We start from the raw sequence: 12,778 nt of genomic DNA on the forward strand, positions 1-12,778 counted from the left end.
TTTGTTTATGATGCCCCAAAGTGTTACTTCACCCCAACATACCATCCCTTATCTCAGGATGAGATGGACATAGGTTCTGATTTTCAAAGAGAAACTTCCTGACTTTGATATGTAGCAAGTGATATGTAGCTTAGGCCTGTTACTTTTCTCCTGTTTTAGTTACATTTTGTTTATTGATAGTACGTTTCAGAATGCTATATATTGTCATGCTGAACAATAAAGAGCTGCTCTCATCCTTGCCAGGCTGTTGTGCCCGTGTGAGTGTGAAAGCCCTTTTTGGTCAAGAAGTTGTCTGTGTCTTACTTGATATCTGGGTGACTTTTAGCCAAATGAATAATTAGGATTCTATCTTAGCTCGCACTTCTGCCTGGGTGCTTTGAGGTGAGCAGTAGGCGTTCTTCGCCACTTTAAATTTCTCAACAGTATGTTTCATAGCTAAACTCTGTTCTCCCAGGTTCTGGTCAAAGACTCTAAACACTAAAATAAGAGCTATTAAAAAAGAAGAGAAAAGAAAGATAATTAAGGGATTGGGTTTGGGAGCCATATCCAGCCTGCAGGCTCAGTTGGGTATCCCTGGATTGCTTTTTTCCAGTCAAGCAAGCCCTAGGCTGCACCCCTGTGGAATCTTCATCGATTTCGTCCGTGCCTTCCACACACAAGATGTAGATTTTCACATGCTGTACACAGATGTTAAGAGGGACAAAAACTACTGCGCTGTATGGTGCATTCACTGTACTGTGCCTTGCATTTGTGATTCAGAGGGACAGCGTTTAACAGCCTCTTACAGATGTATCCAGGCCAGGGTACTTGGGCATTAAGAAGTCTTACGTGGCCGCCTCAGACAGTTCAAGATTCATCCAATCGGGATTTACACCTGGAGGTATTTTTCAGACGATTTGGGGGGGAAACCCTAAGAAATATCTGTTTCGAAATATGATTATGATCCTCTCACTGTTCTCTAAAATGCTTAGATTTAAACAGAACAACTCTCATTTGCTACATTTCCCCAAAATACTTCTTCAAAAACCACTCAGCTGATGGTGGGATTATTCTCGCTAGTGTTTATGTGCAGTTCTTCGACCTCTTTGGGCTGAAACCTCGACTGTAGCATTATTATTAAACAGGGTGTTGTGTTTTTTTTTTTCGTGTGTGCGTGTGTGGAGAGAGATTACTACAAAACACCGCTGTGGGCGGGGAAAGAGGATAGCGCTCCCACCCACGGAACACGACCGCAGCTCTGGAAGTCCCACCGAAATCACGCTGTGTCACGGTCACGGCAGCCTCGGCGGGTAAAAGAGCTTGCCTGCGTCAGCGTTCCACGCGCGCAACGTCACGTGAGCAAACCCCTGTTCTCGGCATGCCAGCGGACAGCAACTGCAAGCGCTGGGCTCGGGGCGGGACACCCGACAGAGGGCGAAGCCCGCTGCGGGACGGCGATGATGTCAGGCTAAAGCACTGAAGGAGGGCCTCCTCTGACCTAGGCCAGCTCCGCCCCTCGCAGCGGGGCCGGCTTTTGCTGCCGCCTCAGCCTTTCCCGAACGCGGGAGGCGGGTTTCTCTCTCTCTCTCTCTCTCTCTCTCTCTCTGGGAGCTGCTGCAGCTTCCTGGTGACCTGAGAAGCAGGAAGAAGCCCGGTGGCGCGACTCTCTCGCCTCGCTACGTGCCGCCGCCATGGCCTCTCTCTTCAAGAAGAAAACGGTGGACGGTAAGTGGTGGGTGAATCTTTCTCTTTGGTGGCCGCTGCTGAGGGAAAACCCCTTTTTCCACTATGGGAGGGGGGAGATATTGTCCCCTATTAGCCCCCTGTCGGCACCTACCGAATCGCTTTCGTCTACTAGCAGAAGGGCAGCAGTTTTTCCCAGACCCCACTCCGCCCCAGGGTCGCCCCCACGGCTCTGTCATGCGGTTTGTGAGAGAGGCCGTACTTCAAGGGGTACCAGTATTTCCCAGTGCTTCGAGGAGTCCCTGTGCTTGTCTGCTTACCATCCCGTTCACGTCGACATGCTTTTGAGTTGAGCTGGTGTCGAGTGTATAGAGGTTCTCAGTCTAGTTACTTCGAGTCAGTTTGCCCCTAGGAGAGTCTTCCCCCAAAGAAATATTCGCCCTCCCGCACCCTGTTATAGGTAGCCGTAGTTATCGTGGTGCTTCCTGGGATGAATCCTTTACTCTTTTCACTCTTTTTTAGTGGAGTGTCAGCCGTCAACTCAGCTCTGAATGTAGGGTTGGGTTCTATTTGTGGGCGTTAGGTAGCTGTGGTAGTTGTTTATGCCATTAAGTGTGTGTGTGAGAGAGTATGCATGACTCATCTTACAATCCTGTGTGGAAGCGTTACGTGCAATATATAGCGCGCACAAACACTTTATGTAATCCATAACCAATTTATTGACGAATTGTGTGTCTGATCACATGCACACTGACCTGGGAGTAAGCCTGATTGAAGACAGTGAGACTTACTTCCCAGTAAGCGTGCATAGGATTGCACTGCTCAACTGGATAAGGGCTGTTGCAAAGAATGCTTTTAGCTATTGCTTTTAAAGTATGGTAAGATTCTTAAAGATTGCTTTTTCAGCGGTTTTGGGAAATTGATAGAGAATATATACAGATATATAATACTTGTGTCTATGTATATCTATGAATTTCAACAGTTTTGAAAAAAACAAGATGCATTGTTTTATTAAAATAAGAGCATTCTTTCTCTTCTGGAGCTGCCATGGTGCCCAGAGCTGATTCTCAGATGTAACAAAAGCTCAGTATTCTCTTCAAAGTGATGTCTTTTATTAGCAGTGCTGCAATATCTGTTGATTCTCAATTGGGTCCCTGCAGTGTTTCATAGGAATTATGTGTGCTGGGTGTGTGTGTACACTAGTCTTTCACCTACTAGAGATTTCTAAAGCAGTATAAATTGAAGGCATCTGTATGCCTTCAATACAGGGCTGTTTTCCTTAGTTTAGAGCAAGACCCTTCAAAGGAATGCACTGAATTGCATTGCAGTAATTTACTTATTTGAAAGTAAATGCTGCCCTGGGCTCCTTCTGGGAGGAAGGGCAGGATAGAAATTTAAGAAATAAAATAAAGAGCAAATTTTGTGGCTGTTTTAACATGCAGTTGCATCTTCTAGCTTTAAACTGAGTTATTGTAACAATGGTACTGTTTGTGTGATTGTTGCTTGTAGGTGAATTTTCTGTATGTGTCAAGGACTATTACTTATCCCCTACCTCTCTTGAGTATTACAGTTGGCTGTAGTATACTCATAAGTTAATATGTGACCCTCATTTTCTGAAATGGATTATCAAGAAAATGACATTTTTATTTATGTTATATGTAAAGTGCTTTTTAACCATAATGGTTCTCACAGTGTTTTACAATAATAAAATCAGACCTGTAGTCAGATCATATTGGCCTCATGATGACAAATCTGAAATACCAGGTAATGGTGATATGGTTTATAGGTCACCTGACAGATAGTGATGGCTGTGGAAGAAGGGGGAATGTTCCTCAGAGTCCTATCCTGAGCCCATCAGGTTCCTCCTGCTGCTACATCTCTGAGCAGATGAGATCAAATGCTCCCAGCTCTTAGAACTATCACAGCCATAGGTTGCTCAAGGCACTGAGGATGACAGTGATGTAAAAAAACATCGCTGCTGCCTTACTATATTGCTACTCACTAAGTGCACTACACTTAGATGAACTGAGTATTTTCCATACCTTGCATGGTAAAGAGTTTGAGTACAGGATTTTATAGCATAGCTGGCTTTCTCACCTTTCCACTGACATAAATTTGAAGGAGTTACCACCTTTGTGTAGCCTCTTGTCAAGCAGGACTGCTGTAGGGTGAATAGACAGCGAGGTTCATGGAGGAGAAAGCTATCGGTGGCTACTAGCCTTGATGGCTATCCTCTGCATCCAAGGATGAAGGCAGTGTCATCCAAATAGTTGCAGGAAATTGCAGGATGGGAGACTGCTCTTTGCACTCGGGTTCTGCTTGTGAGTTTCCCAATGGCAACTGGTTGGCCACTGGGAGAACAGGGTCCTGGCTATTATGTTCTTAGGTTACAAAATAATATGGTTTTCTACCATGCATTCATTAGATAATCTATTGTTGCAAACATGGTATAATGCCCCCCGTCACTCACTTTTATATGAATTTATAAGGTAGTATGGCTGCCCCACATTTATTAAGTAAGTTAAAATTTATTAATTAAAATAAAATAGTTATCTGTGTTTGCTGTGGTATGCAGTAATAAATGAAACAAACCTCACAACCATTAAAAGCAGAAAAACACTATTGATAAAACAAATGAAACTGAACTGAAGGCCAAATAGAAGAGGTGTTTTGCTCCACATCTGGAAGGCCAATGCGAGAGGGAACTGTGGTTTGCAGGGAAGAGTTCATTCCGTAGTTTCAGGGCAATTGAGGTAAAGGCTTTGCTCCTTGTTGCAGTATTCCTCACTTTGTGTAAAACTGGAACTGGAGTAGTGGCCAAGTTCCATAGTTGAAAGTTTACTTCACAGTAACACAACAGTTTTTTCAGTGTGGCAGCCCCTGTTGTGTTGAACAGCATTCCTGTCAAGTTATCACAGGAGCTCACTATCTGTACTTTCCATTGTACAGAAACATTTTTGTTTCAGCAACATTTTCTAGCTACTATATGAAAATGTCTCTGCCTTAGATGTTCATTTTGTATTAGTATCAAATTATTTGTAGCTGATTTTATGATATGTTTGTAAATCACCTTGACACGCATGTAAAAGACAATTCATAAATTAATAATAAATAAAATAATAGAAATCTATAGCTGGAGGTTTTAATTGGGGAAGGTATTTCACTGAGCTATAGAGCAGGGGTAGGGAACCTCTTTGGGTGAGGGCCAGATCTTCATCTCCTCATCCCCTCAGTCCAAAGTTGACTGGTGGGTGGGACTGCCTGTCTGTCAGTCACCTATGATGTAATGTCATAGTGGTGTCAGCTGATGCTTCCCTTTGAAGCCCCGATTTCTGAGACTTCAAAGCAAACCTGAAGGTCTGCTCCAATCTGCCCAGGATGGGAGCATGCCTTCAAAGGTCCCCCTCTGTATGAAGAAGTGCTGAAGGGATTGGCCCATTAGCTGGAGGACAGATGGAAGCACACCTTCAAACACCCCTCTCTGCACTTCTGCTTCAGCCCTCTGCTGTCTAAAGGAGAAGCATGGGGGGGGATTGAAGGCGTGCTGCAATCTGCCCATCAGCTGAAAGGCAGATGGGAGTGTGTCTTCAAATGTCGGTCCTCGCTAGTGATGACAGCGGGTGGGGGACTGTGATTGGCCTGGAGGCCGGAGATTCCCCACCACTGCTATAGTTTTGTTGTGTCTAGAGTTGTTCCTAATGCATGTTAAAGTATGCATGAGAGCAGAACTGGATTGTTGTGTTCAGCATGGGTTGTTTCAGCTTTATTTTGTGAAAAGAACTTGCAGTTTCAAAAACATGCACACTAAGAATAGCTGTTATGTTTACAATAAGTAGTGACATCATTAAGGTGCTAATCTTGTAGCTCAGCCATGAAAGGGTTTAAGCTGGGAGCCAACACGGTGCCCTCCAGATGTTGTTGAACTCCACCTTCCATCAGCCACAGCCAGCATAGGCATGAATGATGGAACTTGTAGTTCAGCAACATTTGGAGGGCCACAGGTTAGGCACCTCTGTTTTAAATATTGTTTGTGGTGAGCTGTGGTTTTTTTCTTCTGCCCAGTGTATCTAAGAAAGAATCCTAGTAAGTGGCTGATCTAGCACAGTGGGGAGGAAAGCCTGGCTGGGAGTCCAGGGTCTGTGAGTTCAAATCCCTGCTCGTGTCTCCTGAGTGTAAAGGGCCAGCTAAAGATCACCCCCACCGTGAGTGGCTCAGGGGTTACGTGCCCTGCCACCTGTGCAGCTGTGGGCAAGCTGCATAGTCCCAAGGAGCCCAGTTGCCCCCCAGCTGGCAGTTGTGGACAAGGAAGGGGCTGGCTTGTGCAGCTGTGGCAAGCTGAGCAGGCCCTAGCCAGCTGGAGAGGACTAGCCTCAGAGGGAGGCAATGGTAAACCCCCTCTGAATACTGCTTACCATGAAAACCCTATTCATAGGGTAGCCATAAGTTGGGATCGACTTGAAAGCAGTCCATTTCCATTTCCATGCATGTATACTCAGAGGTAAGACTACCGACCACCCAATCAAGGAGAAGATGAGAATGTAACTTTTGAAAAGCAAATTGCCAATGTTTCGAGGAGACATGATGTAGTAGTAATGGGGGATTTCAATTACCGTATATTCTGGCGTATAAGACGACTGGGCGTATAAGACGACCCCCAACTTTTCCAGTTAAAATATAGAGTTTGGGATATACTCGCCGTATAAGACTACCCCTGCTTATGATATGCAGGTACTTAGCAGGAAAACTGTCACTTATAAACATAAGGCTGTTTGTCATCAAACATGTAAACATAAAACAGTGCAAGTGGATTAAACGTTTCCTAATTCACTCTAAAGCTGAAAGGAAGGATAAGACAATAAACCCATGGGAGCTGCCATGCTGTTTGTTTTCTAAGCTGACAACCAAACTGGAACTGATGATGATAGGAGGAAGATAACAAACAATAGAGAGAGAGCAAGTGCCGGGCAAGTCCCTGGCGAGTTAGCAACGCCCATCATAACTGCAGGCTACGGTATTTTTACAGGTTTTGCTGGCGTGACAGTTTCCCTTTAAAAGCCTTCAAAATCCTCCTGTTCGTCATCTGATATCATAAGTACATCAATGACATCTTGTGATACATTTGTAAGGCAGTCATCGTATGGATCGAATTCCGTATCAGATGGTGTGGTCTCAGCTTCGGCTTCCTCTTCATCTTGACACAAGTAGTCGTCCTCCATACCATCTAATGAATTTGATATGCCACACTTCTTGAAAGACTTGATTACTGTTTCTGCATCAATATCATTCCAGGCTTTTATGACAAACTTGCACAAAACATCCAACTGTGGAGCACGCATGTTTCCTCCTTTTGTGAATGACTTTTCGCCGCTAACCATCCATTCATTCCATTGTTCTGGAATGCGATCTTTAAATGGCTTGTTTAGGCACACATCCAGTGGCTGTAGCAACGATGTCAATCCTGCAGGAATAACTGCCGCATCTGTGTTTAGTCTTGCAAGCCTTTGCTTGGTGCTGGGAGTTAAATGAGCCCTGAACATATCCCACACCAGTAGACTACGTTTTTGAATAAGTCCACCTGGTCGCCTGCTCCATACATTATCAAACCATAGCTTTACCCCTTCTTCATCCATCCAGCCTTTTTCATTCACATGTACAAAACAACCAACAGGGAACTTGAGTTTCGGCATTGTTTTTCTTTTAAAAATAATCATTGGTCTCAGTTTGGTGCCATCAGCTGTGCATCCTAGTACCACTGTAAAACTGGACTTCTCATGTCCTGTTGTTTTAATTAAAATTGTTTTTTCACTTTTTTGATGGACAGTTTTATTTCCAACTGTATCAAAATTCATTGGAGTTTCATCCATATTTCCAATACTACTTAACGCATAGCCATGTTTAGTGCGCTGTTGTATTACGAACCGATGGAAACTATTTACTTTGCTATCAAGATCTGCAGGTAATTTTTGGGCAATTTTCGTCTTTTGCCTCAGTACCATATTATGCCTTTCCATGAATCTAGTACACCAGGATACAGTGGCCTTAAATCTGTTGCTGTGATCTGGGTTAGATTTGGCCCACTGAAGTGCAAACAAACGTATTTTATTTCGTGTCACTACATAACCGTTTTGGCGATGCTCATTCACCATGTCTGCTACATGTTTTTCGAGTTCTGGCCAATGTGGGGTGCCTCTTCTTAATGCACACTTACCCCTTGGCATACTCTTTAATGCTTTTTCATTTGCTTTCCAGTCCCGAACCATCTTTTCTGTTACTCCATATTGTCTTGCAGCAGTGCAGTTATTATGTTCCATGGCAAAGTTTACAACTTTAAGTTTGAAACTGGCTTCATATTTCTTTCTTCTTGCTGGTAGAGCCATGATGGGGTTTTGACTGTTGGACATTTGTATACTGCACTGTATGTACTGGTGCTATACTGTATGAACAGGTACAGATACTGGTGCTGTACTGTATGTGGTACCCAGTATACAACAACCAGCCAATCACGGCAAGCGATGTACCTTACCGGCGATTGGCTGGTTGTTGTATACAAAGCCTGCTTGGATTGGTCAGCTCTCCCTGCCTGCCCAGCCCTCCCTGTCTCCAAGACTATCAGAGCAATAGCGCAAACACGCCTCTTTCACCCGTCTGGCCCGCCCTTGTATCCTATTACCTCCTTCTCTGCCTCTCAGATCTCGCACATGCGTGCCTGCGCCGCTTCACTGCAGTCCTCAGGAGTCATCAGGACCGCGTTGTCACTTCTTTCCACGAATCCTGGTGAGTGGATTTTCTTCTACCGTACTTGTACAGCGCCGCCCTTGCTGCTTTCATACGGTCGCCGCATATGGTGGGGATGCGGCCGCGGCCGTTTTTGAGCTCCCCCCACCATATGCGGTGACCGCAGATTCTCCAGTCCAGCTTGGAAGTTTCAGCACCCGCCCTATAAGACGACACCCGGCGTATAAGATGACCCTCGACTTCTGAGAAGATTTTCCTGGGTTAAAAAGTCGTCTCATACGCCAGAATATACGGTATCTTGATATCTGTTGGGAGACAAATTCTGCCAAACACAGCCCCTCCAAGAAATTTCTGACTTGTGTTGGAGATAACTTCCTCCTACAGAAAGTGGAGGAAGCAACCAGAGGATCAGCTATCCTGGACTTGATTCTAACCGATAGAGATGATTTGGTGGATGAAGTGGCAGTTACGGGAACTCTGGGGGAAAGTGACCACAACATACTTGAATTCTTGATTTTAACAGAAGCAAAAGCTGAGAGTAGCCCGGAGATTGCGGCTGGTACAGAATGCGGCGGCACGTTTGATTACACATTGTCGCCGCCGGGAGCATGTTACCCCGGTGCTAAGAGATCTGCTCTGGTTACCAGTTGTCTACCGGGCCCAGTTTGAAGTGTTGGTCTTGACCTTTAAGACCCTATACGGTTCCGGCCCAGTTTATCTGAAGGAACGCCTCCAGCATCACCAATTATGCCGCCTAACAAGATCAGCCACACAGGACCTTCTCTTGGTCCCACCAGCCAGAACAGCTAGGCTGGTGCGGACCAGAGAGAGGGCATTCTCGGTTGTGGCCCCCACTCTCTGGAACTCTCTCCCTTTCGATCTCCGACATGCCTCCTCCCTGATGGGTTTTCGCCGAGCCTTAAAAACCTGGCTATTCAGGCAGGCCTACAGAATCCTCGGGGTGGATGAGCTTTTATAATGTATTAATTGATGTTTAGATTAATTTTGTACTTTTTTGATTGTATATTGTATTTTATCCTGGTTATTGTAAGTCGCCTAGAGTGTCCGTTAACTCAGACAGATAGGCGACTAAAAAATAAAATTTATTATTATTATTATTTATTATACACGTACCCTGGACTTCAGGAAAGCTGATTTTAATAAACTCAGAACATTTGTAAGTAAGGTTCCATGGCAAGCGACCCTAAGGAGAAAAAGAGTCCAAGGTGGGTGGGAGTTTCTAAAAAAGGAAATTCTAAAAGTGCAATGGCAAGCAATTCCAACAAGGAAAAAAGGGGGGAAACAACAGAAGAAGCCAATGTGGCTTCACAAAAAGCTTAGAGATGACCTGAAAACAAAAAAGGACACATACAGGAAGTGGAAAGAAGGCGAGGCCACAAAGAAAGAGTACAGGCAGGTATCACAGAATTGCTGGGATGGTGTCAGGAAGGCTAAAGCTGAGAATGAGCTGAGGTTAGCGAGGGATGGTAAAAGCAACAAAAAAGCTTTCTTCAGGTATGTCCATAGTAAAAGACAGAGAAAAGAAGTGGTGGCACAGCTACTCAATGAGGATGGCAAAATAACAGATGAAAAAGAAAAAGCAGAAGTGCTCAATTCCTACTTTGGCTCAGTCTTCCCCCCCAAAAAGGGTCTATGACCCTCCCGGGAAACATGAAGTAGAAGGGGCAGGATTGGAGCTTGAGATTGATAGAGAAATGGTCAAGGAATACCTAATCACTTTGAACGAGTTCAAATCTCCAAGGCCCTATAAACTGCATCCTAGAGTATTGAAGGAACTGGCTGAAGAACTCTCAGAACTGTTGTCTATTATCTTTGCGAAATCATGGAGGACTGGTGAAGTTCCAGATGACTGGAGGAGAGCTAATGTTGTCCCTATCTTCAAAAAGGGCAAGAAGGAGGAACCGGGGAACTACAGACCAGTCAGCCTAACATCAATCACTGGGAAAATTCTGGAGCAGATTATAAAGCAGTCAATCTGTAAGCACCTTGAAAACAATGCAGTGATTACTGGGAGCCAACATGGATTTATGAAGCATAAATCCTGCCAAACTAATCTCATCTCATTTTTTGATTGGGTAACCTCCCTTGTAGACTGTGGTTCCTTCTCAAACTGGGCGGAAGTAACGAGTGGGGTACCACAGGGCTCGGTCCTGGGCCCAGTGCTCTTTAACATTTTTATTAACGATTTGGATGAGGAGGTAAAAAGCATGCTTATCAAATTTGCAGATGATACAAAATTGGGGGGCATAGCTAATACTGTGGAAGACAGAAAGAAAATTCAAAGAAACCTTGATAGGCTGGAGCATTAAACTGAAAACAACAGAATGAAATTCAACAGGGATAAATGCAAAGTTCTACACTTAGGAAAAAGAAACCAAATGCAAAGTTGTAAGTTGGGGGATATTTGGCTCAGCAGTATGACATGTGAGAAGGATCTTGGAATTGTTGTTGATCACAAGCTGAATATGAGCCAACAGTGTGATGTGGCTGCCAAAAAGGCAAATGCTATATTAGGCTGCATTAACAGAAGTATAGTTTCCAAATCGCGTGAAGTACTAGTTCCCCTCTATTCAGCACTGGTTAGGCCTCATCTTGAATACTGCGTCCAGTTCTGGTCTCCGCACTTCAAGAAGGATGCAGACAAACTAGAAAGGGTTCAGAGGAGGGCAACAAAGATGATCAGGGGACTGGAAACAAAGCCCTATGAGGAGAGACTGAAAGAACTGAGCATGTTTAGCCTGGAGAAGAGAAGACTGAGGGGAGATATGATAGCACTCTTCAAGTACATGAAAGGTTGTCACATAGAGGAGGGCTGGGATCTCTTCTTGATTGTCCCAGAGTGCAGGACACGGAATAATGGGCTCAAGTTGCAGGAAGCCAGATTTCGACTGGACATCAGGAAAAACGTCCTAACAGAGCCATATGACAATGGAACCAATTACCTAGAGAGGTAGTGGGTTTTCCGACACTGGAGGCATTGAAGAGGCAGCTGGACAGCCATCTGTTGGGAATGCTTTGATTTGGATTCCTGCATTAAGCAGGGGGTTGGACTTGATGGCCTTATAGGCCCCTTCCAACTCTGCTATTCTATGATTCTATGATTGAGTTCAACAGGACTTACTCCCAGGTAATGATGTACAGAATTGCAGCCTTTAGAGTAGATGAATTATGTCCCTTCTTTCCTGGTACACTTTCACAATCAATCAGTTCCAAATGCACACTTTTGGAACTTAAGGTGAGGGTATGGCTGTGTACTGTATTTATACAAATTACAAATAAACCAAATAGGGCTGATATGGACCTATTTCGATCCTGTCCAAATGGAAGCAGCTACAAATTTCTACAGCGTGGATTGTCTAGTCCCAAATCAATTTGTACATATCTGTAACTTGTAACAGTCTTTAATGAACCCAAACTGTGTGTGTCTGAAATGGAACAATTACAACACCATAAAAAATCTTATCTCAGTTTTTGATCGGGTAACCTCCCTTGTAGACAGTGGGAATGCTGTGGACATAATGTATCTCGACTTCAGTAAAGCTTTTGACAAAAATGCTTTGATTTGGATTCCTGCATTGAGCAGCGGGTTGGACTTGATGGCCTTATAGGCGCCTTCCAACTTTACTATTCTATGATTCTGTGAAGAACACCAGGATGGGAAGAAGGAGAGGAAGGTTAGAATGTTATCCCACTCAACGATGTCTTGTCACAGTGCTTGGAAGGTGTGAAGTCTTAAAATGCAGAAATCTTTTGTAAGTTTTGTCTCTTAGAAATGTTTGGTGGGTTTGGGTGGCATTTGTTCACGTTGTCTATGTTTTCTGTTCTTTCCATATCAGTCCCAGTCCTATCCTTATTTACTTTTTTTTAAGTTTGTGGCTTTTTTGTTAGAAAAAATTATTATTGAACCTTGTAGGCATATTTGGCCACAGCTTTCTGAATTCAGTATTATTATTATATTCCGGTTGCTACCCACAAACAATAAGCATCAGCCAGCTTGTGTGGTTACAGTTATTATTATCAATCAGCCAGCCAGCCAGCCAGCCAAACCTTGTGGGCATATTAGCCAGCATTCTGAGTTAAGAATTATTATAATCAATATTGAATATTATTAATATTAAAACAGTATTTTTATTTTTCACTCGCTACTGTTATTGGCAATTTGCCCCCTATATGATGGTCTTTTTTTTTGGAAAAAGCGCTAGCATGAAAATTCCTGGAGCTACTCACCTGAAATTTGGCAGGGTTACCATGTCCCCAAATTTCATGTCCCTATGTGCATATTATCTCCATGGTCCTGCGAGCCCATGCATTCATGATGCTACCCGCTAGTGTCTAGCATTACAAACCCAATTTTTTTAAA

General features: G+C 44.0%; 1 protein-coding gene across 1 annotated transcript in view; it reads left to right on the forward strand.

The window, feature by feature from the left end:
• The first annotated feature begins 1,570 nt into the window (after positions 1-1,570).
• The window catches only part of CHMP2B (charged multivesicular body protein 2B), a 42,731-nt gene continuing 31,523 nt past the window's right edge, over positions 1,571-12,778 (forward strand). Inside the window, exon 1 of the mRNA XM_061627963.1 lies at positions 1,571-1,704. Coding sequence (XP_061483947.1) covers positions 1,671-1,704 — 34 coding nt within the window. The 5' untranslated portion in view covers positions 1,571-1,670. The remainder of the gene's footprint in view (positions 1,705-12,778) is intronic.

This window comes from Rhineura floridana, chromosome 5, assembly GCF_030035675.1.
Source record: "Rhineura floridana isolate rRhiFlo1 chromosome 5, rRhiFlo1.hap2, whole genome shotgun sequence".
Lineage (NCBI taxonomy): Eukaryota > Metazoa > Chordata > Lepidosauria > Squamata > Rhineuridae > Rhineura > Rhineura floridana.